Source organism: Mauremys reevesii, linkage group 6, assembly GCF_016161935.1.
Source record: "Mauremys reevesii isolate NIE-2019 linkage group 6, ASM1616193v1, whole genome shotgun sequence".
Classification (NCBI taxonomy): Eukaryota; Metazoa; Chordata; order Testudines; family Geoemydidae; genus Mauremys; species Mauremys reevesii.
The window spans coordinates 2,352,146-2,379,150 of record NC_052628.1 but is presented as its reverse complement, the minus strand read 5'-3'; the positions used below and the strand labels follow the sequence as shown (position 1 = coordinate 2,379,150).

Below are 27,005 nucleotides of genomic sequence, written 5' to 3'. Positions count from 1 at the left end.
CAGAGCGCGGGCTCGGGGTACGGTGGCCGAGGAGAGCCCAATCTCTGCCCCGGCTGCTGCTGGAGCAGCGCTAAGGCTGCCCTGGGCTCTGCCCCCGCGGCCGGGCTGCAGCGCCGAGAGCCCCCTCCCCACCGCCCCTTGCGGGGGGGGGCCCATGCAGGTGCATCCCCCAGCAAACACTGGAGGGTGGGGGGAAATGCCAGGGCTAGAGAAACCTCCCTTGTCTGTGAATTACCAGCTCCTGCCACCTGCCCCACCGCCCCCCCCGGGGGGCTCGTGCCCAGCTGAAGTGCCATGAACTAGTGCCAGGAAGGGGGTGCTAGGGCTGGCACATGGCACTCACCCTGCCCCAGTCTGTACCCACGTCCTGCTCACTGGCTCCCTTCTCGGAGCTGCCCCGTGCTCCCCCCCTCCAATGCCGTACAGCCACCACCCCCCCACTTGCCCTTCATCACCTCTTCTGCACTGGCTACACCCCGTCCGCTGCCAGGTTGCCGCCTCTACTCCCCGCCCCACACAAGTACAAAGCAGCCCAAGCTCACCTCCAATTTGGATCTCACACTTTATTTGCAAGGATCAGTTTTGCTGCAGCACAGAACCAGACCTACTGCAGGGGCCTCCTGCCACCTGCTAACATTCTCAAGTTTAATCTTTCACCTTCCATTTTCCCTAAAAGGAGGTTAACGGACAATAGCCTAGAAATGGGAGTAACCTGGAACTGGGCTCAGAGACCACTCACAAAGTTACCGTACTTGGATTTAGTTAGGAGAAGCAACATCCAAACTCACAAAGCAAATCTTCCCCACCACCTAGTAATTATATAATTAAACAAAACCGTTAATTAGTTTCTAGCTCCTTCAATGAGGGTCTCAATGCATTTTACAGACAACTCAGCCTTGCAATACCCCTGTTAAGGTAGGTCAGTATTATCGCAATTTTAGGCAAACTGAGACACAAGAAGTGAAACAATTTGCCCAAGATCACAGCAAGTCAGTTACAGACCTGAAAAGAGAACACAGGCTTCCCGTTTCCCGTTCTTCTGGAGCACTCGCCAACTCTGTCTCAATGACTGGAGTGGTCCAGAGGTGATGCTTTTAGATGAACCACAGCTGCCAAGTTGCCCCCTCCTGTTATAAATCTCTACTCACTGGCAGAGACTCCAGAGCCACTTCCACCGCGTAGGCTGAGTTGCTCCAGCGGAAAGAAAAGTGACAATCAGATCCACAGCGATACCTGTTACTGCCCAGCATCTTTAGAGCACTTTGCTCCCGCCCACTCAAAGTGCTTTACATAAATGGCTGTTTCCCCTGTTTTCCAGACGGGGTCCCTGAGGCACAACAAGGTGAAGCCGCTTGTCCAAAGCCATATGGTCAGTCAATGGCAGTCAGGTCTCCTGAATCCCAGCTGTGGGTGGTGTCTGCTGGACCACACAACCTCCCCTCAGGCAATGGGGTGCAATACCCAGCAACCTCCTGAGAGAGGGTTGGCACCCTTAAGGGAGGCGAATGGTTTAAAACATTTAAAGGAGCATAAACAGAAATAGGATGAATGGGAGCAAAAGGAAACAGGCTTAACTGTAGACTGGTGCTGACAGCTGACATATGTGAAGCTGTGGAATAAACCAAACAGGACAAAGGCCTTGAGAACACAGTCTGTGACCAGCTCCCACCTCTTGGGGAGGTTTGAGAGAGATTTCCCACCCAGGCTTTAGAAATTAGACCCAATCTCACAGATGTGTCTATGGCTCTCCCATGCCAAAGCTCTGCACACACTGCTCTTGTCCAACCCTTGGCTGGAGTGTGCACGGCCGGAACGGAGTTTTACACCTGCACAGACAAACGGGCATCACCAGATCCATTTCTAGGTACTGGTCCTGATCTACGGGGCCCATGAGAGGCTAGGCCTGCATCCCACGGATCGTGTCTCCGCACAGTGCCCTAGTAGTGCGGAGCGACAAGTTTGAGCAGATGATGGATGATCCTCCTGGCCCCAGGTCCCAACCTACTAAAATCCCCATTTAGGGAAATCGGGGGGAGGGGGGGGTCTCTATGGAATTAGATTATTTCTATTTTATTGACTGGGAAACTGAGGCAGGGTGATTTGCCCAAGGTCACACATTCTGTGGCAGATCTGGGATCAGAAAGCAGGAGTTCCAGCTCCCAGGCCTGGGCCCAAATTCACAAGACCACCCTGTAGCTACAAGAACAAGGGGATTTAAACATTTTAATACAAGATTCAAAATCAACCCTGAGCTGGAAGGGGACACAGCATGAGTTAAATGGGGGCTGGGGGGCGGTAGAGTTTTGTGCTTTTCATGGAGCTAGGACTCCTGGGCTGTGTTCCTGCTTGCCCACAAACTCATTGTGTGACCATGGGCACACCACAGCCACAAGCGCCTCAGGGTCCTCATCTGTAAACCAGGGATAATCCAGAGCTGACTGGGCGGAGGGGGAAGGCTGGAGGCCATTAGCTGCTAAGCGCACGGAGCTCTCCAGTGACATGCACCGAAGTGCTGAGCAGTGCAGTGAAAGCTCCTGAAGAAAGGGAGGTCGGCTGACATTTGGGAGAAGGGGAAAGCAAAGCCCAGAACAGGGATGTTGTGGGACAGTAATACAGCTTTAAAGACTGCAGAGAGTTGGACTGCAAGGCCATTCAGACTAGCGGCTACAGACTAGGCGGCACGGCTGGGCACCGCAGCAATGCAGGTGATACGGTGGGGGTCGCTCCCTGGCTTCCGTAATGCGAGTTGCCTGCAGCTCTAATGCCACCTGCCCCCATTCCAGTCACGTGCCCACGGGGCAATCCCTGCGAACTGGCCAGCAGGACTCAATAGGGTCTGCACTAGCAGCTGCAGCAGAGAACCATCCTGTAACAGGTGACCCCATCTAACCAACCCGCGCAGCTACTACCCCAGGGAGGGCAAACACAGGGCCCCCAGGATTACAGCGACTAACCAAACCCACCCAGCTTCAGACCAGCCGGGCGCTTCAGGGCGAACAGCAGCAGTTCAGCAGCCATGATAACTTTGGGGGCCACAAAAGGACCCAGAGGCAGGGCCCAGAACTGCTCTAGCCCAGCACAGTGAACTGAAGTCAGACACGTACAGCTCTGGTTCAAAGCCAGAAAGAGACGGGGCTCAATGACCCCGGCAAACAGCTCTTAGCTCCTTTTGCCCTCGAGAGCTGCTTCACCCAGCACAGATCACGTCACCCACCCCGGGGGGAGACAGCAGGGTTTAACAGCACCAAGTAGTATCACAATGGCTTAGGGCAGGAAGTGAAGACGACCCTAACTGCAGGGGGACTTTAGGGAGGCAGAATGGAATTTAGCCAGGCCCCATGGTTAACCCCTGCGGAGAAGGGATACAATCTCATGATCATAAACAGTAGGAGTGAGGTTGGGACAGCTCCTTTGAGACATCACCCAGAGCAGCACAACACCCTTGGCTGGAGCACCTAGGTCAGTACTGCAAAAAGCACCGTGCTCTGAATCACCACCACCACCTGCAGCACTTGGGGTTTTCTTACAGATCTTCCAGCCACACGGCCAGGCCCCACCCCGACGAGCTTGAGATGTGGCCCAACCTCGACCCCAGGTGGTGCCCCAGCGTTTCTGCAGGCGCTAAGCTATCAATCCTGCCGGGGCGTTATCTGCTCCCAAAAGCTTTTGAGCACCGATCTCCGGCCACCAATGAGCCCATGCCAGTGACTCGGCCTGCAGTTCTTGGCTCTCCCTTCCTCCTTTAACAAGGAGCCTTGATACTAGGCCCTGTCACTACCTGGCTGCCATTCAGCTGTGCTCATTAACCAGCCACGCTGCTTGGGTCACTCATCATCACAAGATTGGGGTTGGGAGCAGCCACAGCTCCACAGCAGATTCAAGGGCTTGCACCCGGACAGGAGATGGGGGCAGTGGCTGCTACAGCCGAGGCCTCTGTTTGGATACCAGAAAAGGCTGAAGCCCTGGCTCAGAGAGGATTTTATTCCTGGGCACAGCTCCCTCCCTCCTTGCTGTCTCCCTCCCCAGCAGTTTCACACAGACTTTGTAGAGACTGTTGCTAACCCAGCCCCAGGTACCATCTGAAAGCACCATGCTGTGCAGGCTTCTCTGGCCTCTCTCTCTCTCTCTCACACACACACACACAAACACACTCTTCAGCAGGGTGCGGCACTCCCATGCACAGCCCTGAGGAAGACCAGAATCAGTGAGGCAGGCGGCGTCCCCATCACATGGTAGCAGACAATTCCTCCTTCAGCACGGGTGGAGCAGCCTCTGAGAAGCTGCTGCTGCCCGAGCCCAGGGACGTGCGCTGCCCAGACTCCCCTCTTTGGGAGCCAGGGACCGGGAGGAGGCTGCTGCACGGGCAGGGAACAGGGAGGTCACTCCTCTGGTGCCCACACAGCCCTGGAGCTCCTCAGTAGACGAGGCCCCGTCTCTGCTCCAGGCGAGGTAGCAAACACCGAGGCAGCGCACAGCCCTGCTGTGGCCTGCGGTGCGTTCTGCCCAGCGAGGAGACATGTCAGGGAAATCCCAGTAAGACCCAGCTACAGGAGGGCACTTGAGGCTTTGTGCTTTCATCCCCTCCCCCAACAGACCCTTCATTGCAGCCGAATGTGCCTGGCCTGGGCTCCAAACCCACCTGGCGGGAGGCAATGAAGTTGAGCTCAGAGTTCGATGACACAATGAGTGAGGCCAGAGACCAGCCGGCCCCGCCCTGTCGCACCCAGCAGGGAGATGGGGATAATCCCCAGCTACTGTCCATGGTGGCAGCTCCCAGGTCCTGCCTGGCCTTGAGAAGCAGGGACCCAGCCGTCACCTCAGGGGACGATGCTCCACGTCGGGTTCCCTGCATCTCGGCTGCTCAGATGCTACCTGGGCTGGAGCTGCTCAAACCAGGCGCTGACCGCGCAGTCCACACGCATCACCAGGAAAATCCCCAGCAGGAGGCAGATGCTGCTCACTATGAAGCCCAGAGCCTCAAAGAGGAACCTGCAGGCAGGACAGATACAGTGCATGTGTTGCAGCCAACGTCCCTGCCAGGGACACAGTCCTCCCCTGCAAGCGTCACCTGCCCTGCCCCATGCCCCCAGCATAGACTGCTCTGGCAAATCTGTGTTTCCATTTTGAATCTGACTCTCCTGACAGTGAGGGGCTGAGGGGTCACAGATCCCAAAGCCAGATCTCGGGCCTCCTGCCCAGCACGGGCCAGGGTATCCCACTGCGTTGTGACTCCAGCCCAACAGCTTGTGTCTTTCAGAACAACATTCAGCCTGGACTTACAGGCTCCAAGTGAGGGACGATCCCCCACTGCCCTGCCGATCTACTCCAGTGATAAATCACCCTTCATCTCGCTGTATGAGCTTCGCCAACTCCACAGCTCTTCCATGCCCCCAAATCTGACCTGCAGCACCCCCTGCTAGGCCACACGATCCCAGCGGACCCTTCTGGGCTTGGAATCTATGACAATTAGTCAAGCTGCCAGGAACAATAGGCCGACCCAAGGACAGAGGAGAGCTCCTGGGACTTACTTTGGGGCAAACACCTTCCAGACCATGAGATGCCTCCTGAGGATCATGGCTGCCCAGACGCAGGCCAGGAGCTGTGGGGAAGAGCAGGGAGAAGGCAGAGTCACACATCCCCCTTAGAAGCCTCACCCAGCCCATGGCAAAGGGTATTAAGCCAGGCAGGTCACTGGGCCAGGTGCAGCAAGCATCATGGGAAAGCAAGTTACATAACACCCCAAAAGGGGACTCCCTTCCCTCCGCTCCCGCCTTATGGGGCACACACTCTGTGCACACACCTCCGAAGGGGCTGCAGCCACTGGGGACATGTAGTGTCTCCCCAACGCATATGGGTGTCAAGGAGGGAGACGGGAGAGCCAGGCCCCCGGGCTGTGGGGAGTGGCTAGGATGAGAAGCCACACACAAAGAGAAGAACTATAACCAAGCAGGGAAGGAGTCTCACAGAGGGAGCTCTACAGCTTGCCAGGACACCACCGGCTGCACTCAACTGATGTGCCCCTGTCTTCACAGGGCAAAGGGACGAGTTACAGGCAGCCCCTTCCCAGCATACAGCCCCTTCCCCTGGGGGGGGGGGGTGTCAGTCACACCTGCTCCTACCAGCTCTGCAGGGCCAGCCAAGCTACAGAACAGGGAGCTGGAATCACTCCAGCTCACACACCCACAGAACTGTTAGCTAGGTCCCAGGCATATGCAGGCCAGACTGTGTCCTCCATTCTCCCTGGGCAACTCCACTGGAACCTGCAAACCCTTTATGGCTGGGGATGATGCAAGAGATGGAGAGAGCCCAGCTGGACCCCTCCAATCCAGGAGGAATTTGCAGGGCTGGCACTTAGAAAACATGTTTTTAAGAAGCTACCATCAGTGGCGTGAGTTTGGGTTTGTGCTCGCTTTGCATTAAGAGCGCTTGCGTAAAAGCACAGAGGAAAGAGGAAAACCCTGCACACAGTGTTCATGGATCTTGGGAAGGCTTGAGAGGAGTCATGTGGGGGTGGAGAACGAAGAATGTGTCAGACTCGTCCGGGATGTGGGCAAATGCGCTGTTACCACTGCCAGAGGCCAGGCAGAGAAACTGAGCCGTGTCTAGTGAGTCAGAGCACACCACGGCTCGGCACTAAGCCCCTTCTCGTTCACACTGCTGCTCGAGGCACTTACACAGAACATGCAGAGGGGCACCCTGGTGCCTGCTTTTAGCAGATGAAGAAGGTCAAGTAGCTAGTTTGACAGTCCAGGAAAATGATGAACTCAACAATGAAATTATAAGCAGAACAGGAAAGACGTGGACTAAATGGAGCGAAGCGAGCGGAGTGATCTGTGATAGGAGAATGCTGGTCAGCCTGACAGTAAGAGCTACCAGATGGTAATTACGTACAATTCACTTCTGTACAGCTCCGCATGCTGGGCACTGAGACAGAGACAGGAGCAGATCTTGACTACAGTGGAAATGAGAACGTTAAGATGGCTGCTTGGAGCGACAAGAATGGCCGGCGTTCGGAACGAACTCATTCGGGGAAGTGGGAAGGTGGGACCAATGTCAGAAAAGCTGAGGGAGCCCAGGCGTAGACGGTTTGGACATGGGAAAAGCAGATCAGAAGAGTATCCAGGAAACAGGGTGTTAAACTTGGGAGTGGAGGGTAAGAGAAAGGCTGCAAGACCCAAAACATCCTTTGGGGTACCACAGAAAAGGGTTTCACTAGCTGCAGCGTTAGCGAGACACATCTTCAAGGCGCTGGAATGGAGACAGGCTCAAAGAGCCAACCCCACATAGACAGGTGTACGGCTAGGAGCAGCAGCAGCTACCCCTACCCTGCTCACGAATCCCCCCCGGCTGTCAGAGCTGTTACGGGAGCACCCCTGGACTCACAGCCCGAAGGGGCAGAGGTGCAGAGACCAGCGTCACGTTCCAGTGAAGATGCAGCCAACGCTTAACCCTGGCACAAGGCCAGTGCACCATGGGAGCTAGTGCGAGGGGACTAGCGGGAAACCCCATTTGTGCTCATTAGCTCCAAGGAACCCAGCAGCCACAAGGAAATACTCGGGCTGACACGGGGAACTTGCCCCATCTATGACTCTGAGACTGGCTGGGCCCAAGCTAAGCCAGGGGGTCTGGCTGGAAATCCACCCTGAACTCATCCCACTGGGCCCAGCCATTGCAGCTCTCCCACTCGCCGAGATCGGCAGGAGTCCCAAGAGCTTTTCAGCACCAGGTAGGAGAGGACTGAGGGCAACCCGAACTCAGCGTCCCGATGTCTATTAAGGTACCAGCCCCACAAAGTGCCTGTCAGTATGTCCCCCTTTACTCAGCAAATCTGCCCCGTGTGAACCCGAGTCTGAGCCGCCGCCTGTAGGGACAGAAATGTCTTTACTGTTTTCCCTCCGGTGAGCCCTGCAGAGCTAGCCCAGGGAGCGGGAACGGGAGCTCGAGTCCCCTCCTTCCTGTGCGTCAGTGTCATCAGCATTGACTCAGTTCCAATCAGTGGCACTTGGGCAGACGCTGCAGATGGCAAACCCTGCCCCGCAGAACCTTTCGCTACAGGCCACGCGGGACAGGGAGAGCCCAGGCTGTGACTGTGGCGCTGGCAGGGAGAAAACCCCCGTTTTTCACTTGGAAGCCCAGCACGTCCATAGCCAGATTTCCAGGTGAGGTGCAGCCGTCGCGCAGGGATTCCATGGCACGGGCCAGGCGTGGCAGCAGCCCCACGACTTCAGAACAGAATCAGGCTTCGATCAGCAGGAGCCGAGGGGCGTGGCTGAGAAGGGCAGGTGGGTTTGTCCGGCAGGTCGCACGCCCCCAGCACAGAGCCCTGTGCGCGGCCAGGAGCCAGCGGCACCGCAGTGAACTCCGCCTCCACCCACTGTCGCTCTTGGCCCCGAGCTCAGGGAAGAGTCCCATTCCCACCCCACGCTGCGGGGCTCGTTATTAACCCTTCAGTGTCCCCACTGTCCCATGGCAATGCTGGGCCCCCCTGCCCCTACCTGCACGCCAAGCACAAAGAGGTACTTGAGCCCCAGCTGCAGCAGAGCCACTGAGAACCTCTCCGGAGACTCCCGCAGCCGCATCTCCATCATGGGCTCCTCCTCCTCCTGAAGCTCCTCCCGCAGTTCCTTCTTCAGCTTCCTCCTCTGGGAGTTGGGCGCCTCACAGATGAAGGGCCAGAGCAGGAGCAGAGGGCAGCCAACTACCTCAAGGACAAAGGCACAGGAAGTTACCAGGTGTCCCGGCGCCCGTGGGGGACACACACAGCCACGGGGTGGGGTGGGGATCGCTCTCCTGCACGGGGCCCAGCAGTGACTGTTAACCCCTCGGATGCCAGTCACATGAGAGCAGCATGGCTGCGGCTCACCAGCGGCTCCCTCAGCAGCGGGCCGGGCGGCCTGTGAAAGTAGCTGGGCTCAAGCGGAATTTCACTTACCTGCAAAGAGGATGTGGGAGGCGAACGTGTTGGCCCCCACCAGGACAGCGGGCAGCAGCTGGGTGCTGTGGCCCTCCTGGAAGCCCACGAAGGCTGCGTGCCAGTGGATGGCTGGGAAGATGGGCTGGTGGCCCGTGGAATAGAAGAACTGGGTGGCAGCAAAGACCCAGGCAGTGACCGCGTACCAGGGGACCACGAAGGGCTCTGAGAGGGACAGAGACACCAGCGTCACGGGACAGGCCTCTGGCGATGGTCTGACCCACAGCTCAGACAAGGCCGCGTCAGCCCTTTCCCTGCCCTCACCCCTGAGAAGGGGAGGGATGAACCAGGCTCCGGCACTGGGCACCTTGGCCTTCTTCCCCCGGGTTAAGGGTGGTAGGTACCCTCCTGGGCAAAGCACCAGGCTGGGGGGACAGTGCAGCCCTCACCCCCCTGGCAGCCCTTCAACTCCCTCCCGCTGGGCAATTAGCCCAGGTGTGGAGCGTGAGCAGAACCCCCCCGCCCCCCAACAGCAGGGACCCCAGCACCCCGCAGGGGCCCTGTCCCCCAGCCTCAGGCCTTCTCTCCTGCTCCCCTTGCTCAAACCCTGCCGGCAGCCAGAGCCACTCACAACACAGGCCCCCAGTAAGCAGCCCCCGAGAGCAGGGTCCCTTGGAGCCCAGCCCCCGCACTGCCTGGGCCTGCGGCGGCTCTTGCAGCCACGAGACAGGGCCCGGTGCATCCCGGGCTCCAGGATGGGCAGCGGGGCCTGGGAGCCCCCAACCAAGAGCGACCCCGCCCCGGCCGCCCCCAGCTCACCGGCGTCCCCGGCGAGGCTGACGAGCCAGGCGTGGAGCCGCAGCAGCACGAAGCCCTCCAGGAAGAGCAGCAGGAAGGCGAGGCTCATCCTCTCGCTGTGCAGGCTGAGCAGGAGGAGGCCCAGCAGGGTGAGCACTATGACCAGGGCGGCTGAGTACACGCTCCCCAGGCCGTAGGCTGCCACCGTGGCCCTCCGGTGACCCCTGTCTAGCTGGGTCTTCAGAGACTCCTGCATCCTCCTGTAGATCTGTGGGATGACGTGCTGGAGCTCGGCGTGGGCGCTGGGGGCCCCCTGATACGGGGTTACAATGGGCCCCACTGACTCCCGGCTGTCCTTCACGAACACCGTCATGGGCCTCCACAGCGCCAGCAGGAGCCCCAGGGATGCCAGGCCGTAGACGGCCCGTGGGAAGCCCACCAGCGCCACCTGCACCAGCTCCTGCAGCTTGCCCAGCGCGTCCTCCGCCCCCGAGGTGACGGCCCAGTAGCAAGCGATCCAGACGGCCAGCAGCGGGAAGGCCCAGCGCACGAAGAGCACCAGGGGGCCGGCGCTGTTCAGGTTCCCGTAGTGCCGCAGCCAGCGCCGCACGGCGTAGACCAGCCCGGCCAGCGAGGCCACGCACAGGAGGTAGAAGAGGTTCTTGGCCTGAGTGCTCTGCAGGCTGGAGAGGGGGGCCAGGAAGGGCGAGGGCTGGCAGTGCGGGATCTCCTCGCGGCACTGGTGGAAAAGGCCTGAGAGGCGCAGGCAGGCCAGGAGCAAGGCCAGGAGGCCCAGAAGCTGCCAGCTCTCCTTCTGGGAAAAGGCAGAGCCTGGGGGTTGCTTGGGGGCTTCCGGAGCGGCCAGCCGGCCGTGCCAGTGCAGCCTGCCCACCAGCAGGATGGCCAGGGACGCGAGCAGGAACGGAGCCACCCGGGCCTCGGCCACCACGAAGCTGTCGGAGAACATGGCGCAGCACCGGATGAAGAGGATGCCCATGGGGAGGACCAGCCCCTGCCACGCTCGCAATCTCTGCCACAGGCCTGCGCTGGCCACCGGCGGCTGGACACCAGCCAAATGGGCTCGACGGGGTCGGCGGCCCCACGAGTGCCAGAAGAAGGCCAGCTGGGAGGCGGCAGCCGACCACGACCCCACCAGAATGAGGTCCAGCCCCTCCCTGGTGAGCAGGCGGGCCAGCCCCAGCACAGCCGCCACCGCCAGGCCCCAGAGAAGCGGGTACAGGAGGCGGCTTCGGTAGGAGAAGTCCAGGGCCGCCGCCAGCTCCGAGGCGACACAGCAGAGCAGGCAGGAGGCGGCGATGAGCGCACAGCCAGCCACCATGCGCAGCGGGTGGAAGCGGGCCCAGGACTCCATGCACACGGCCCGGGCCTCCCGCAGGTAATGCTGGAAGCGGCCAACCAGTCGCCCCAGCCTGGCCTCCAGCTCGGGCGATGCAGGCAGCCCCTCCCGCACTTGGGCCAGCAGCCGGTCGTGCTCCTCCAGCGCGGCAGAGAAAAGCTCCCGCAGGTGCCGGAGCCGCTCAGCCGGCAGGTCCTGGGCAGCCAGCGAGTAGGAGTGCAGGAAACGGTCCACCTGCAGAGAAGGGCCAGGGTTACAGTGGAGATGCTCACTGCCGCCTCCCCCCTCCCTCAGACAGGGGCTGGTCCAGAGCATCCCCGAACACCTGCCAATGGAAACCCACCCGCAGCAGCCCTGCCCCCTTCTGCCCAGCATGCACAGGGGCTGCATAAGCCCGTGTCGGAGATTCAGGGAGACTGTGGAGAGAAGGGACCATTGGATCATCTCATCTGACACAGGCCAGAGGATTTCACCATTACCCCAGCACTGAGCCCAGTGACATGTGTTTGACTAAAGCATCTTCCAGGCAGGCCTCTAATGTGCCTCATTCTGAACCTGAATTGTCTGGCTTCGCCTTCCAGCCACTGGTTCTCGCTCTGCCTTGCCCTGCTAGATTTAAGAGCCATTTAGTACCTGGGATTCTCCCCCATGCAGGTCCTGACACACTGTAATGAACTCACTCCTCACTCTTCATTTCAATGGACAGCTTTGCATGAAAATGCATTTTGTTTGAATGGAGGAGCACACGCAGTTCCCGTTTGCCCTGTCCTCACTACTTTCCTCTCTGCCAATCTGTGTGTCACCCACAAGTTTTATCAGCAGGGATTTTATATTTACTTCCTGATCATTGACAAAGACATTGAAAAACATTGGGCCTAGAACTGATCCCTGCAAAACCCCACTAGAAACACCTGCCATTCAAGGATAATTCCCCACTGACAACTAGTTTTTGAGCTCTGTCAGTTAGCTGGTTCTCACTCCATTTAACGTGGGCTTTATTGATATTGTATCATGCTAGCGTTTATTAAAAAATCAGATCATATGGGTTTAAAGTCAAAACCCTTACAAGTGTCTCAGTCTGTTACACCCACGCAGTTACCTTTATCAACCAAACTTGTAATCTCATCAAACAATGAAATCAGGTTTGTTTCACATGACTGATTTTCCATAAAATCATGCTGACTAATGTTTCCTATATTCTGATCCTTTAAATCAGTGGTTTTCAAACAGGGGTTCGCGGACCCTTGGGGGTCCACAGACTATGTCTATGATTTCCAAAGGGGTCCAACCTCCATTTGTAATTTTTAGAGGTCTGCAAATGAAAAAAGGTTGAAAATCACTGCTGAAAATCTATCAGTTGAATCCTGTATCAGCTATTCCATTACTGGCACAGGATTGGTGTCAGGCTAACTGGCTGTTGGTTCCCTGAGTCACTTCTTTTGCCTTTTTTGGCTATTGGCACAACAGGAGCGCTCTTCCAGTCTTCCGGAAGTCCCCCGTTATTCCAAGCTTTATTAACAATTAGGGCTGTGAAACAATTAAAAAATTAATTGTGATTAAAAAAATTAATTGCAATTAATTGCGCTGTTAGACAATAATAGAATACCATTTAAATATTTTGGATGCTTTTTACATTTTCAAATAGATTGATTTCCGTTACAACACAGAATACAAAGTGTATAGTGCTCACTTTATATTTATTTTTTATTACGAATATTTGCACTGTAAAAAAGAAACAAAAGAAATAATATTTTTCAATTCACCTAGTACAAGTACTGTAGTGCAAACTCTCTCATGAAAGCTGAACTTACAAATGTAGAATTATGTACAAAAAATAACTGCATTCAAAACCAAAACAATGTAAAACTTTAGATCCTACAAGTCCACTCAGTCCTATTTTTTGTTCAGCCAATCGCTAAGACAAACAAGTTTATGGGAGATAATGTTGCCTGCTTTGTGTTTAGAATGTCACCTGAAAGTGAGAACAGGCGTTCACATGGCACTGTTGTAGCTGGCACCGTAAGATATTATGTACCAGATGCAGTAAGGATTCATATGGCCCTTCATGCTTCAGCCACTATTCCAGGGGACATGCGTCCATGCTGATGACGGGTTCTGCTTGATAACTGATGCACATTCATTTTCATCATCTGAGTCAGATGCCACCAGCAGAAGGTTGATTTTCTTTTCTGGTGGTTTGGGTTCTGTAGTTTCCACATCAGAGTGTTGCTCTTTTAAGACTTCTGTAAGCATGCTCCACACCTCGCCCTCTCAGATTTTTTAAGGCACTTCAGATTCTTAAACCTTGGGTCGAGTGCTGTAGCTATCTTTAGAAATCTCACGTAGGTACCTTCTTTGCGTTTTGTCAAATCTGCAGGAAAAGTGTTCTTAAATCGAACATGTGCTGAGCCATCATCCAAGACTGCCATGACACAAAATATATGGCAGAATGCGGGTAAAACAGAGCAGGAGACATATAATTCTCCTCCAAGCAGTTCAGTCACAAATTTAATTAACACATTTTTTTTTAAAACGAGCATCATCAGCAGGGAAGCATGCCCTCTGGAATGGTGGCCAAAGCATGAAGGGGCACACGAATGCTTAGCATATCTGGCACGTAAATACCTTGCAATGCCGGCTACAGAAGTGCCACATGAACGCCTGTTCTCACTTTCAGGTGACATTGTAAATAAGAGGGCAGCATTATCGCCCGTAAATGTAAACAAACTTGTTTCTCTTAGCGATTGGCTGAACAAAAAATAGGACTGAGTGGACTTGTAGGATCTAAAGTTTTACATTGTTTTGTTTTTGAGTGCGATTATGTAACAAAAAAAATCTACATTTGTAAGTTGCACTTTCATGTTAAAGAGACTGCACTATAGTACTAGTAATGAGGTGAATTGAAAAACATCTTTTTACAGTGCAAATATTTGTAATAAAAATAATATAAAGTGGGCAGTGGGCACCTTGTATTCTGTGTTGTCATTGAAATCAGTATATTTGAAAATGTAGAAAAACACCCAAAATGTGTAAGAGATGTCAATTGGTGTTCTATTGTTTCACAGTCCGATTAAACCTGCGATTAATCGACAGCCCTATTAACAATTAACACCAGCAATCTCCTCAGGCAGCAGGTTTAGGACCTAGGCTTGCTGAAGTTTTCTATAATCTGTGTTGTTCCACATGATGCTGCCAGCAAATCCCAGAGTCTGGCTGCCGTCGCCCCATCACACTGCAGTAGGACAGGCTACAAGTACAGCCGTGCTTCCCCGAAGGTAACAGGCGGTTGTACGTGACTGTGAGCAGGAGGGGGGCATGTAGGGCTGGCAGCGAGACCAGGGGGATGGCTGCTGGGTCAGGCCCAGCAACACTCCTGTATCAGCAAACAATTTCTGACCCCAAAGAAGAATGCGGCTCTGGCAGGATTCCCTCCAGCTGGCTGAGGAGGATTATAACAGGCCACCTTCTCGAGGAGAGCGAGAGGTGTGGCTAGAGGGTGACAAGGGGACTGGGAACCAGGCCTGGCCCTGCCTCTGTGATCCTGGGCCTCCCCGTGGAATGGGTCTGGTAAGCGCCGATTGCCCCCACCTGTCTGGCATTGATGCGATACGCCGAGAGCTGACTGAGTGCTGCCGAAGCAGCGCCGCCGTCCCCCGAGAACAGCTCAGCCATCACCTCCCCGATGTTACTGTAGGGAATGGGCACGCCCAGCAGCAGGGCCAGCGTGGGCACCAGGTTCACCTGCGGGATGGTTTCCGGCTCCTGGAGGAGGACAAGGAAAGGGAGCCCATCCAGTCAATAGACTAGCGGGGATGAGTACGCACTGATCTCCCGGGCAGGGTTACGCTAACCTGGGGGCCGGAGGGCACAGATGCACTTGGCACCTGCCACCCTGCACCTTTGAGGCCCCATCTGCATCCACAACCCACCGGGCCTGCCACGCGTACCCCTGGCGCAGGCCTGGCAGGCAGTGAAGGTGGTCCTGCTTGGGAGCCAGAGGGAAACCCCTGGGCCCCCTGCTCTGATGGGGATGGAGAAGCTAGAAACCCCAGTGGCCACATCCCAACCATCCCTGCTGTGGGAAAGGACCTAGCTGTTTCTGCAGGGCACAGGCCTAGCAGGGCTGGTGGTTAATTTGGCCCTGCTCGGCTTCTCTGCACTCAGCTGGGTGGTGCAGAGAGGGGACGAAGAACCTAGGAAGGGAGCCATGTGGGGAAGACAATCTCGGCAGGCCCCTGAACCCTCGGGCAGATGGGAAGGGAAAGTCTCACCCACCTCACTTTCTCCTGGAGGGGAGAGCCCCTCTCTGGGGGCACAGACAGAGGAGCAGCAGCCCCGGAATCCACTCAAGCCCTGGGCTGGGCAGACAGGCGTTTGGGTCCGGGAAGGATTCGTGTCATATTTCCTTGCGGCTGGCCAGACGTCTCCCTGCTCCTGGGACCCCTGGGCTCACTCCCCCTGCAGGACCCATCCCAAGTATGTGCCCAGCAGGACTCAGGCCCTGAGCTAGGGCTCTGCTGGCGTCCCTCTCCGTTACCTCGGGAAGGTGGGCTCCAAAGAGAGGTGTTTTACTGTACACGAAGAGTGCCGCGTTCACCTCCTTCTCGCTGTCTCCTCCGTGGTCCCCAGTCTCCGTCATTCCATGGTCCCCTGCCACCAGCAGCAGGGTGTCGTTCGCCAGGTGATCCACCAGCGACCTGCCCCCAGAGACACGGCTCATCAGTCACCACCTGACCCATGCCCGGATGCAGCCCCGGGGCGACGAACCACTGGCAGGGCTCTGAGCACAACAAAGCAGGACCAGGCACCACTGCGAAACCACGACGAGCCTGTTCCTGTGCTGGGAACTGGCTGCTTCCCCACAACAAAGGGTGGCAGCCTAGATGCTATGCTGATGGGCTCCTTAGAAATGCAAAGATTATTCAGAGCCCAGAGAGAGCAGACTCCTGCCTAGATCCTACATGAACAGCAGCGACAGTTCAGTCCTGGAAGGCCATTCCACAGAGCTGATCCTCTGGGGGGCCCAGGCTCCGTCACAGACCTCTGGCTCATTCAACATGCCTGGAAGGGGGCTGGATGCTTTGGGGAAGCCTTTAGCCTGCCATGGGGCTGTGTGCACAGCACGGCAGCTCAGAGCCCTGCCAGCTCCAGCTCTAACACCCCACACAGGCAGAGCTCTTGTGACTCACCCCCAGCCCTTCCAGCTGTTCCGTGACCCCAAGCTTTGCGCAATCTTAGTGCCCTCTATCCAAGGCTCTGGAAGTGCTTCTCAGACTGTACTCGAGCCTCACAACCACCAGGGGTCACTGTCTCCTCTCCAGCTGGGCCCCAGCGGGCTAGAACAGGGGTCCGCAACCTTTCAGAAGGGCTGTGCCGAGTCTTCATTTATTCACTCTAGTTTATGGTTCCCCGCGCCAGTCACACGTTTTAACCTCTTTGGAAGGTCTCTTTCTATAAGTCTATAATATAGAACTAAACTATTGTTGGATGTAAAGTAAATAAGGTTTTTAAAATCTTTAAGAAGCTTCATTTAAAATTAAATTAAAATGCAGAGCCCCCCAGAGCAGTGGCCAGGACCTGGGCAGTGCGAGTGCCACTGAAAATCAGCTCGTGTGCCGCCTTCGGCACCCGCGCCATAGGGTGCCTACCCCTGGGCTAGAATATTGTCTGCAAGTTCAATTAGGAGCGAAGGCTCCAGCACAGCCTCTGGCAGCCCCTGCTCTCCACGACCCGGTTCAATCCCTGCCAGCGTCACAGCATGTGGCCGACTGTGACCCCCTCTCCTGGTGGGGGACAGCCTCAGGGCCCCACGGCGGGGCAGGATCGTTTTCAAGCTGCCATTTCCCTGCTGTGATCTCAAAGCCAGGGCTCTGAGGTGATGCGCGGAGCGAGCGCCCCCTGCTGCCTAGCTTGTCATGCTGCTGCAGTGGGTCTCTGGGAGGCTACCGAGGAGAAGCTCTGGGTTCAGGGGGCCTCACAACCCTAGAAAAGCAGGTGCCGAGGTGAGTGAGCTGGCAACCCCCCACCCCAGGGCACTGGTCACCTGAGCATCTCGTTCATCTGGGTGAGTTTCTTGGCCATTTCTGGATGGTCTGGTCCATGCTTGTGCCCACAATGATCCACACCCAGGAAATGAGCGATCAGCAGGTCCCACTCACCACCATCCACTGCAGGACAAGGGAGAGGGCACGTTAGACCATAAGCTTTCCCCTTCTGCTAGCCAGCCAGCCAGCCAGCCACTCCAGCCTGCGGCCATCTTTCCATCAGCCTGGCTCGCCCCTTTCCACTATGCTGGGAACCCCCACAGGTGTAAGAACATAACGGCCCAGCTGGGTCAGATCAATGGTCCATCTAGTCCTGGATCCTGTCTGCTGATGGTGGCTGGTGCCAGGTTCTCCAGAGGGAATGAACAGAACAGGACAGTTTTGAGTGATCCACCTGTTATCCACTCCCAGCAACTGGCAGTCAGAGGTTTTGGGACACCTAGGACATGGGGTCGCATCCCTGACCATCTTGGCTAATAGCCACTGACGGACCTGTCCTCCAGGAACTGATCTAGTTCTTTTTTGAACCCAGTTATACTTTTGCCCTTCACAACATCCCCTGGCAGGGAGTTCCACAGGTTGACTGTACGATGCGTGAAGAAGGAATTCCTTATATTTGTTTTAAACCTGCTAAACCTGTTAATTTCATTGGGTGACCTCTAGTTCGTGTGTTATGTGAAGGGGTAAATAACATTTCCCTACTCACTTTCTCCACACCAGTCATTTTACACAGCTCGGTCATATTCCAACCCCCCTGCCCCTTAAGATGAAGAAGCAAGGACGCAGTATGAAGACACAAACCTGGACTGCTCACTTGGCAGAGCCCCACCCTCAAAATCCTTGTGTGGTGCGGATGAGCCTCACAACCCCACTGAGGTAGGTACGATCACCCCATTGTACAGCTGGGGAAACCGAGGCCCACCACGATGAAGGCACTTCCAAGAAGAACTCAGCTCGCCAAACTTACCTTGAATGTGTGTCATTCTGCCTGCTGCTTCTTTTATATTGCTAGTTCTACAGGGCAGGGATTACACTCTCCCCTGTGTTCACAAAGGGCCTAGACACTGGGGATGTTACTGCAGTAAGAGCAGCACCCAGGCTGTCTCCTCCCATACGCTCTACGGACACACACTTCACTGCAGACTGGTCTGTCTCCGATCGCCAGATAGGAAGAGATGCATTTTAACTCTCCCACAAGGCGGCTTCCCCCTACCTGCAGGGCAGATTTCTGGTTTTCTCGATGACAGACCATCTCCACAATCATTTCTTTAGGTCTATTAATAGACTGTAAAAGGCACCTTTCCCCCAGTCCTGGGCCTTGGACAAAGTCCAGCTACACACACACAAAAACCAGGTCTCGAGCAAGCCCCCAGCGTGCCCTCCCAGCGTGCCCAGGCCATTCCTGAACATCATGTGCCTGTCTGAGCGTTTCAATGATAGCCAGGCAGGCACCAGCTTCATAAGGTCCCTTCAAGGTTAAATGCCTGGTACAACGTTCACTGCCTGCTCTGTCCCCCCCACTCCCGCCTGGCATTCCCAGGGCAGACCAGGCCGTTCTAGGCTGTGGATTGCAAGGCCCAGCATGCTTAACTCCCTCTTGATTGGAGGAGGGGCATTTAGAGAGTCTGGAGCTGCTGAATCCAGGCAGAGCATTGCAGGCTACGTGGGCTGCAGCTGCGATCAGGTGCAGACACGGTGTCCCTGACCCGGCTGGGACGCAGAACAGTCCTCGGCTGGGCTCCACCCTAGGGCACTCAGCTGGGCAGCAGTGACCCTTCAGTTCTAACACTCAACCTCGGCTGGGCTCCCAGCGCAATGCGGCTGCAGAGAGAACGCAGTCCCAGCCCCCAGGCAATGGCAGCTCACCAGTAGCGTAGAGGTGCTGCAGGATCCCATCGTCCACCGTGTGAAGATCCTTCACGTTAAACGACGGGAAGAAATACGAGCGGAAGAACTTCTGGGGAAAGAGTCCATCCCAGGTGTCATCCCCCATGAAGACCACTCTCCTCCCTGGGAAAGCAGGACGGGAGTTAGCACAGGAGGGGGGTCCCAGCCTTACCCATGCTGCTTGAGGAGTCTGGCCAGACCTGCAATGGGATACAAAGCGCCAGCGCCACTCCCCACCCCCTAGGCTCAGTGATCAGAAGTTAGCATCACCTGCTGGCTGTTCAGAGGCCCGTATGAAGTGAGTTAGGGAGATCTCAGCCCCGTTCCCACCAGAAATCCACCAAGTCCAGTGGCCCTTACTGCCCCCCTTACCGGTCACAGAGTGAGTGGGCGAGATATGGCAGCGCGTCAAACAGACCCAACACGTCCTGACGGCCAGGCTCTTGCGTAGATGCTACAGCAGTGGTTCTCCAGCTGCAGCACCATGCCTTCAAGAGCATGATCATCTCATGGACCTCCCCCTCCCCACACATACAACAGCGGCATTGCTGCATCCTCACACAGTCTCACACAGTCTCCCCAATACAGGTGTAAGAGCCATCTTCTCTGCAGTGGCTGCACCAGGGACAGCCTTCCCGTTTCCTGTCTGACTCTCCTCACATCTAACGTCTGGCATTAGCTTCCCCATCACAAGTATGGGGCTTGGGGGACACAACTGGTAACGTGGTCGATTCATTCATGTGAAAACCGGAGACTATTCCCGGTGAAAACTTAAGATGCGTGCGAAGGACCATTATGCTTATGAAACACAGTGACTGGTGTCTCAGCCATCAACACACGCAATCCACTTCTGTGCCTGGCAGAGGTGATTGCTATCAAAAACACTGTTTTTACAGATAGATAAAAAAACAACAGCTTCCCGGGAGTGCAAAAGGAGGTCTCACCATTTGTGCCAGTACTACATTCAGACCTCAGAAGGGCAAAGGAGTTCTTATTGGAGGATACAAATTATTAAGGCCTTTTAAAAACTTCTTAATTGTATCATTAGTAAAAATTGATTTTCCCTGTACAGGTACATGATATGCTGACATGGCTGAGAGATGAACCTTAACTGAAGATAATGAAAGAGGTGTCTCCTTGATACAAATGTTGCTCTAATATATAATTAATTGGGGGTTGTGAAGGATCCAGCGTACGTGGAAATCCTCAATAAAACCCGTTTCCATTTAAGACTGTAGCACTTTTTCTAGCACTTAACACTCCATTCTGTACTTTGAGTGACAGCTTTCTTCTAAGCCCAGCTCTCCCCAGGCAAGAGAAGGGACAGAAGGGCTGGATCCTGTTCTTTGCTGCCTCTCGGAGAAGCAGTCAGCCTGGCTGCTTCTAACAACACACCTGATGTGTCCTGAGATGGAGCCAACTGCCGCTGTAACGGTAACGTTGGCACCCCCTCACCAGAGGTCTCTGCATTGGATCCGATAGCGAGAGATCCACAGAGGAATGGCTCCTAACTCGGCACTGACAGCCTGAGCCACAGCCTGGCTCCACCACGAGACTCCGTCCCCGTTTTCTCTCTCGGACTGGCTCTTTGTAGTGAGGCTGACACCGAAGGCGGCTGTACATTTTTCCTCGGAACCGCAACCAAGTCTCTCTGAAACGGGACTGTGTCTGTCGCTGATCCAGACCTTTTCTCCTTTTTCAGACCCTGAGCCTGACAGAGCAGCTGAATTGCGCTTCTCCCCCGCTGGAGGCACAGATGGAGCTGGTTTCTGAGAATCGGCTGCCACTGTCAGAGCTTCCTGCAATAAAATTGCCTGGAGCCTGTTTCTCTCACTTTCTTCGCCCCCATGGCCAATGCTGAGCATGTCAGACGTTTAGAGGGAGAATGCCAACCCCAGCCATGCCAAGCATCAGGCATGTGCATCTCACGCTGGGAATACCACTGAGCACGAGACACGTCCTTTGAATCCAGGCTTCTCAGCCTTCTGATCTGGCACGTTATCCTTTAACTAGCTAGCTCTAAATAAACGATGTAACTCTGTGTACTTACGTTAACAACCCACACAAAATGTCTGTCTACTAGGGATCCAAAAGGATCATACAGAACCATCGTAACTGTCCAGCTGGCCGCAGCTGAAGGAACAGAGGCAGTTGAGAAAGGGCGGCGCTTGGACGCTCCAATGGCTACTGCTAGTAGAATTTTACCATTCAGGCTGCATAGGTCGGAGCATCCCATGAGTGGGAATATGCAGAGGACACTGGAAGGAAACATGTCGTGTACGTCTCTTTTACCTACCACCTCTCCCCCTTTTGCTCTTGTCCTCTCACCCCCATACAGACAGAGCTGACAAGCCGCTCAGAGGTGTGACAGAGTAGGAATATTTTGTAACATTTTTATGTATCCTGTGCGTGCCTCAGGCCCAGAGGTCCAGTCTCAGGAGGCAGTGAAGCCGCATGGCTTGCCAGGAAGAGCGAGACCTCTAGGGGGTCTGGCTCACTGAACGGTTCCTCCTAGAGACTGTTCCAAAGCTGGGGCCATAGCACCGACCCTGTGGGTCCGTAACAATAACGTCAGCTCATCACAGGCCCAGGCACTGAGATACTACAGCAATGTGCACAGGACACAGACCTGACTCTCCAGGCCCTCCCCTCCGCTTCTCTCCCATGCCTGTATCACCCTCCCATGCTGGGTTAGGTCACGTCTAGACCGTCAGGCCCTCAGGGCAAGGGCCCGTCTTTTCATCTACAGCACCAAGCACAATCGAGATAGGGTAGAAACAACAGCTCTCGCTGTACACGAAATGCAGGAAGGCCTGGGCAAAACACTGCAGCCGCCTAATGCGACCCTGGCACAGGGATGGGCAGGGCAGCCATCTGCACCCCGCTGACCCCTCCCCCCGTTGTATTCAACACAGGTACACAGACCCTCCCCGCCCTCCCAGATCCACCCGAGGGTCAAGATGGCCACAGCCCTGTGGGGGTCATGTGGGGACAGCCATTTTCACTCTTCCCCATACGTTCTGGAGCATGCCACGACACTCCTGCTGGCTGGGACACTCTCCCAACAACCTTGTCCAGATGCAAAGCTCCACCTGTCTCGGAATCAGGCTGACTTCCCTGGCTCCAAACCTGCATCCCGCCCTGAGATCAGCTCCCAGTACACGCAGCGCTCGGACCAGGCGTCTCCAAGCGCTCCAGCTTCAGCACCAAGGGTCCCCTGCTGGGGCTGTCAGAGCCTCACGCGCTCTGTGGAGTGGCCAGGGACTCGGGTTTACACACTACCACCAATGGGTCAGACCGACACAGCTCCCTCCTCTGGCTGGCCCACTCCCCTCCCGCCACAGGCAGCCAGCAAACCCCCGGGTGAGCCGGGCCCACGCACCGTTCTCCACCAGCTGCCCGAGCAGATTGTCCTCCTCGATGGCGTAGGAGGCGAAGTTGCTGCCCACGTCGATGAAGGTGGGCAGGGAGCCGGTGGTGATGCCCTTGATGCGCTGCATGGTGGTGGTGGGCGGGTCGGCTCGGAAGCGGTAAAGCCGGGCGTGGCGGGGCTGGGAGCCGGCCAGCTGGTGCAGGAAGCCCAGCTTGTTCTCGTAGGGCCGGGGCCGCGCCTTGGCTGGGTCGAAGCGGGCGAACTCGAAGGTCAGGGCGTCTATGATGAGCAGCACGGCCTTGGGGACGCGCTGGGGCATCCAGCAGGCGCCGGGAGCGACCCCCTGCCCGGCCCAGGCCGGGGCGGCCAGCGGGTCCGAGCAGGAGCTGCGGTTGGTGAGCTCGATCCTCATGAGCAGGAAGCCGCTGGTGAAGAGAGCGATGCCGGAGAAAAAGAGGAAACAGGCCCAGGCCAGGAAGAGCAGCACCAGCCACCTCTGCATCCTGCAAGGGTGGGAGAAGGTCAGAGCTGGCATGGTGCTCCCTGTGCCCCCCGCCCCCTTCCTGTGCCCCTGGCCTGGCTTCCCCATCCCTGCTCCCCGCCCCATCTCTCGTGTTTCCCCAGCTCACCCCCCTGTCGCTGCTCCCCCCCCGGCTCACCCCATCACTGCACCCCCCCACCCTCCTTGTACCCCCCCATCCCTGCTCCCGCCCCCTGCCTGTGCCCCCCGGCCTGGCTTCCCCCCCATCCCTGCTCCCCGCCCCCATCTCTCGTGTTTCCCCCCAGCTCACCCCCCTGTCGCTGCTCCCCCCCCCCGGCTCACCCCATCACTGCTCCCCCACCCTCCTTGTGCCCCCGGCCCTGCTCCCCGCCCCCATCTCACCCCCGGCCTGGCTTCCCCATCCCTGCTCCCTGCCCCCATCTCTCGTGTTCCCCCCCACCTGGCTCAGCCCCCCTCCTGCAAGGGTGGGAGAAGGTCAGAGCTGGCATGGTGCTCCCTGTGCCCCCCGCCCCCATCTCACCCCCCCGGCCCCGCCCCCCGCCGCAGCCCCAGGAGGCCCGGGCCGGGGTCCCGGTACCTGCGGGCGGACCCGGAAGCGCCGAGCCGGCTGCACGCGGCGTCGGGGGTGGGGCGGAGACCGGGCTCAGCCAGCGCCCCCAGCGGCGGGAGGAGCCTGGGCCTGGGCCCCGCCCACGGGATCCCACGGCTGGCCCCGCCCCAGCGCCCCGCCCCAGCGCCAGCTGCCCCGCCAGGGGCCCCCTCCCCTGCCCGGGCCCACCTGCCCCCACTGGGCCCACCTGCCCCCAGCCAGCCTCCTCACCCCTGCCCCCACTGGGCCCACCTGCCCCAGCCAGCCTCCTCACCTGCCCCCAGCCAGCCTCCTCACCCCTGCCCCCACTGGGCCCACCTGCCCCCAGCCAGCCTCCTCACCCCTGCCCCCACTGGGCCCACCTGCCCCCAGCCAGCCTCCTCACCCCTGCCCCCACTGGGCCCACCTGCCCCCAACCAGCCTCCCTCACCCCTGCCCCCACTGGGCCCACCTGCCCCCAGCCAGCCTCCCTCACCCCTGCCCCCACTGGGCCCACCTGCCCCCAACCAGCCTCCCCACCCCAGGTCCCAGCCTCCTCCCAGTCTGGTATCTCCAGCCCTGCCTAGTCCCCAGCTGGCCATGTACCTTTATCCCCACCTGTAGGAGCAGCCCCTCAGCCAGGCTCCCAGCATCACCCGCCACGGGAGGGGAGCCCGGGCAGCCAGCACCCCCTGTGCCCGGGACAGACGCTGCAGATCCGCCGAACACGGTGCCGCAGGACAGGGGTCTAGGCACCATTGGACTGCGGGGGGGGGGGGGTGCCCTTGAAGGGGGTAGCTTGGGAGAAGGTGGAAAGGCAGGAGAGACAGGGTGCAGGAGGAGATTCCCCCCCGAGTCCAGGTCCCCCGTCCATCAGCACGCCAGGAGTGGGTCTGTGCCGGCCCCCTCTGTGCAGACGCCACGTAGCAGCCTGCATTGGAGCATCTTCCGCGTCTAAGGAACCAACCCCCAGCCTGCTGCCCTTACTCCTCCTCACTGCCCCCAGTGGGCTGCCCCAGTGAGGAGAAGGGCCTCTGTGCCACCCTGCTGCTGAGGGCAGACACCAGCCTGCCATGGCCCATTACCCAACTGCTGCTGGGAAAAGGGCAACGCTTCGCCTGGAGTCACGGCCATGCAGGGCCTCAGCCCCTGCACAGAACTCATCTACCCTTCCCAGCAGGGAAAGGCAACCCTGCGGCAATTCAAGCTTGCCAGGGAGAGCTTGTGTTTCCCCTGATGCCCTGCCAGCTCACGAGCCCAGCGCCCAGCTAGCCTGGACGTGGCTGCAAACAGGAGCTCTAACTCCGAGGAGCCTGACTGGTCCCACGCCCCAGAGGCAGGATGCTCCAGCCAGGACAGCGGGCTGCAAAGTTAGATCTTTGGTCTCTGAAGAAGCAGCAGGTGCCTGTGAGACGGGGGCATTTTCACAGCAAAGGGAATCCGGATTCAGTTGCGCTCAGCAATCGCGCAGGCTGTGAAGTTCTTTTCAGATTTCTGAGTCACTTGTTCTATCTCTAAGAACTAGGCTGGTAAGAATTTGATTGTTGTCGGTAAATGTCGACTTCACATACACCACTTCCACGGATCATAACCAAAACGTACAGATAGGCAACAAGAAATGCTGCTTGAGGATGTATTAGAGGTTGAGTGGAAGATACTTACATTGCATATTTTGACCTGTGACAAATTTGATAATTTGGGTTTTAATGGCTATAAAACGTTTGGAATCTCAATATGTCAATAATTGTCTGATCTGCCTATTATCTGACATCCCTCCCATAAGTTCCCACAACTGCGAAATGTAAAGTGATAAAAACAAACACAGATGTTATCCACTGAAATTGTACAAAAATATCAAACTCTGCCAAGCATACAAACGCCTCCGTACCCCTCACACCCCACCCAGCCAGGAGCCTGAACACGAGCCCATGGGGACAGCCCAAGAAAATGGAAGACAGCGCAGTGACCCTGCCCCAGTTGCAGTTCTGAGTTACTGCGGGGCCACGAGGGCCTGCAGCTGTGATATTACCGCAGGGAATGCGGTCCTGGAAAGGGAACAGCTGGAGCCAGGGAAGGATGCAGCTGGTGGAAGGGGAGGCTGCTGGAGAAGGATCAAGATGCCTAGCTAGTGGATGAACCAGAGCTGGGGCAGGAGGTGATGTGCTCAAATAAAACAGGCGAATACAAGCAGGAGACTGGGACGCAAGGAGGCGGAAAGGAGGAAAATTGGAAAGGTTTCAGATCGGAAGTAGGAAAAGATGGACCTGGGTATGTGAGCAGAAAGAATTAGAGAAAGGAAGTAGAGGGAAATCAAATCTACAGAGTGTAGCCTATAGGACTAACCTGCTTGCATAGATAGATAGATGTGGTGTGTGGGGATAGATAGATAGAGATCTTTTTATTTGATGTATTAGGTTTATAGATTTATATTAAAGTAAGTTTGGCTGTAATACAAGAGACCTACAGGCCATACCCTGTACGTTACGCTAAAGCAAAGTTAGCATATCTAGACCTTTTACTCAGAAAGCAAAGTTGACCTATATCTTGTTACCTAAATAGATGAGGGCCCGTGCTTACGTCAATGACCTTTTATTTAGACCCATAGACAAGGACGAATGGCATAGGGGTTTTTCCCAGACTTAACAAGTGCACCACAAGAGACTGATGTGCGTACATACCTGTCATCAATATGCACATACATACTAGCCTATGGGGTAAGTGCACCCTAACATTTCAGTGCATGAGGAATGAAATTTGGGCATAAGGATGTCTGGCTTTTGCCCTATAAAAGAGGTAACCCACCTCAATAGAGTATCTTCTTCATCTTCTTCATTCTCTCCATTTCTCTCTATCTCCATTTCTGACTTACTTCTTCCACTCTATCGGCGATGACTGCTACTATTTGTAGGTTATACTTGTTCTTCTTCAACTTTAAGTTTCAAGGGAACTAGGCTAAGCTCGGTTTCCCTAAGTTTTATTCTTAGTTTATTAGGTTTTGATTTAAGTTTAAGTTAGTCAAGTAAAACCCTAGTCAGCTTTAACAGCTCTGAGCATCTTCTAAACACTGCATCCCTCACTCAAGAATTGAGAAACCTGAACTGCAAGGCTGGTCTTGTCTCTTACCACCAGGTTATCAAGGAAGGAGGTGAGTATATTAACCAAAGCTCTGTTGCATATAATCCTATATTCTCATATGTATCTTTTGAATAGCAGTAATGCAATTGTAACTTTGTAACTCTTCAGTATTTTACCGTTTACTTACTATTACTAATTTTATTAAAAAGTCTTTAAGGCTCTATCTGTCTCAGTGTGACCTTCCTGTCACACCCCCGAGGGTCCTTTGTAAATTCCGTGGAGCCTGATTCAGGACAAGAACTTTTATCTTCTGATCAAACAGATTGGCGAGCCTAAACCCATACTAATTAATATTAATGATAATTATTAATATTATTAAGATCAAATAAAATTACATTAATAAACTAAATTCCCATATTATCCAAATTAATATTATCAGCACACCCTAACTCAGGCTACGAGAGGAACCGGAGTATCCAGGGAAATTCTG

The 27,005-nt window shown here is 56.0% G+C and overlaps 1 protein-coding gene across 4 annotated transcripts; it reads right to left on the bottom strand.

Moving 5' to 3' along the window:
• Positions 1-545: 545 nt before the first annotated feature.
• On the bottom strand, positions 546-23,499 carry PIGO (phosphatidylinositol glycan anchor biosynthesis class O). 4 transcript variants are annotated; one of them, XM_039543167.1, is made up of 11 exons: positions 23,450-23,499; positions 22,380-22,873; positions 18,977-19,120; positions 17,110-17,233; positions 15,604-15,763; positions 14,655-14,828; positions 9,731-11,300; positions 8,933-9,136; positions 8,496-8,698; positions 5,529-5,599; positions 546-4,989 (listed from the first exon to the last, which is right to left on the bottom strand). In XM_039543167.1, the coding sequence occupies exons 2-11, from the start codon at positions 22,870-22,872 to the stop codon at positions 4,869-4,871; spliced, it is 3,264 nt and encodes a 1,087-aa protein (XP_039399101.1). In that variant the 5' UTR covers position 22,873; positions 23,450-23,499; the 3' UTR covers positions 546-4,868. The 4 variants fall into 4 exon arrangements, with proteins under 4 accessions (XP_039399101.1, XP_039399100.1, XP_039399102.1 ...); XM_039543166.1 differs by lacking the exon at positions 23,450-23,499 and having other exon boundaries at positions 22,380-22,921; XM_039543168.1 differs by lacking the exon at positions 23,450-23,499 and having other exon boundaries at positions 15,664-15,763; positions 22,380-22,921.
• Positions 23,500-27,005: the final 3,506 nt, after the last annotated feature.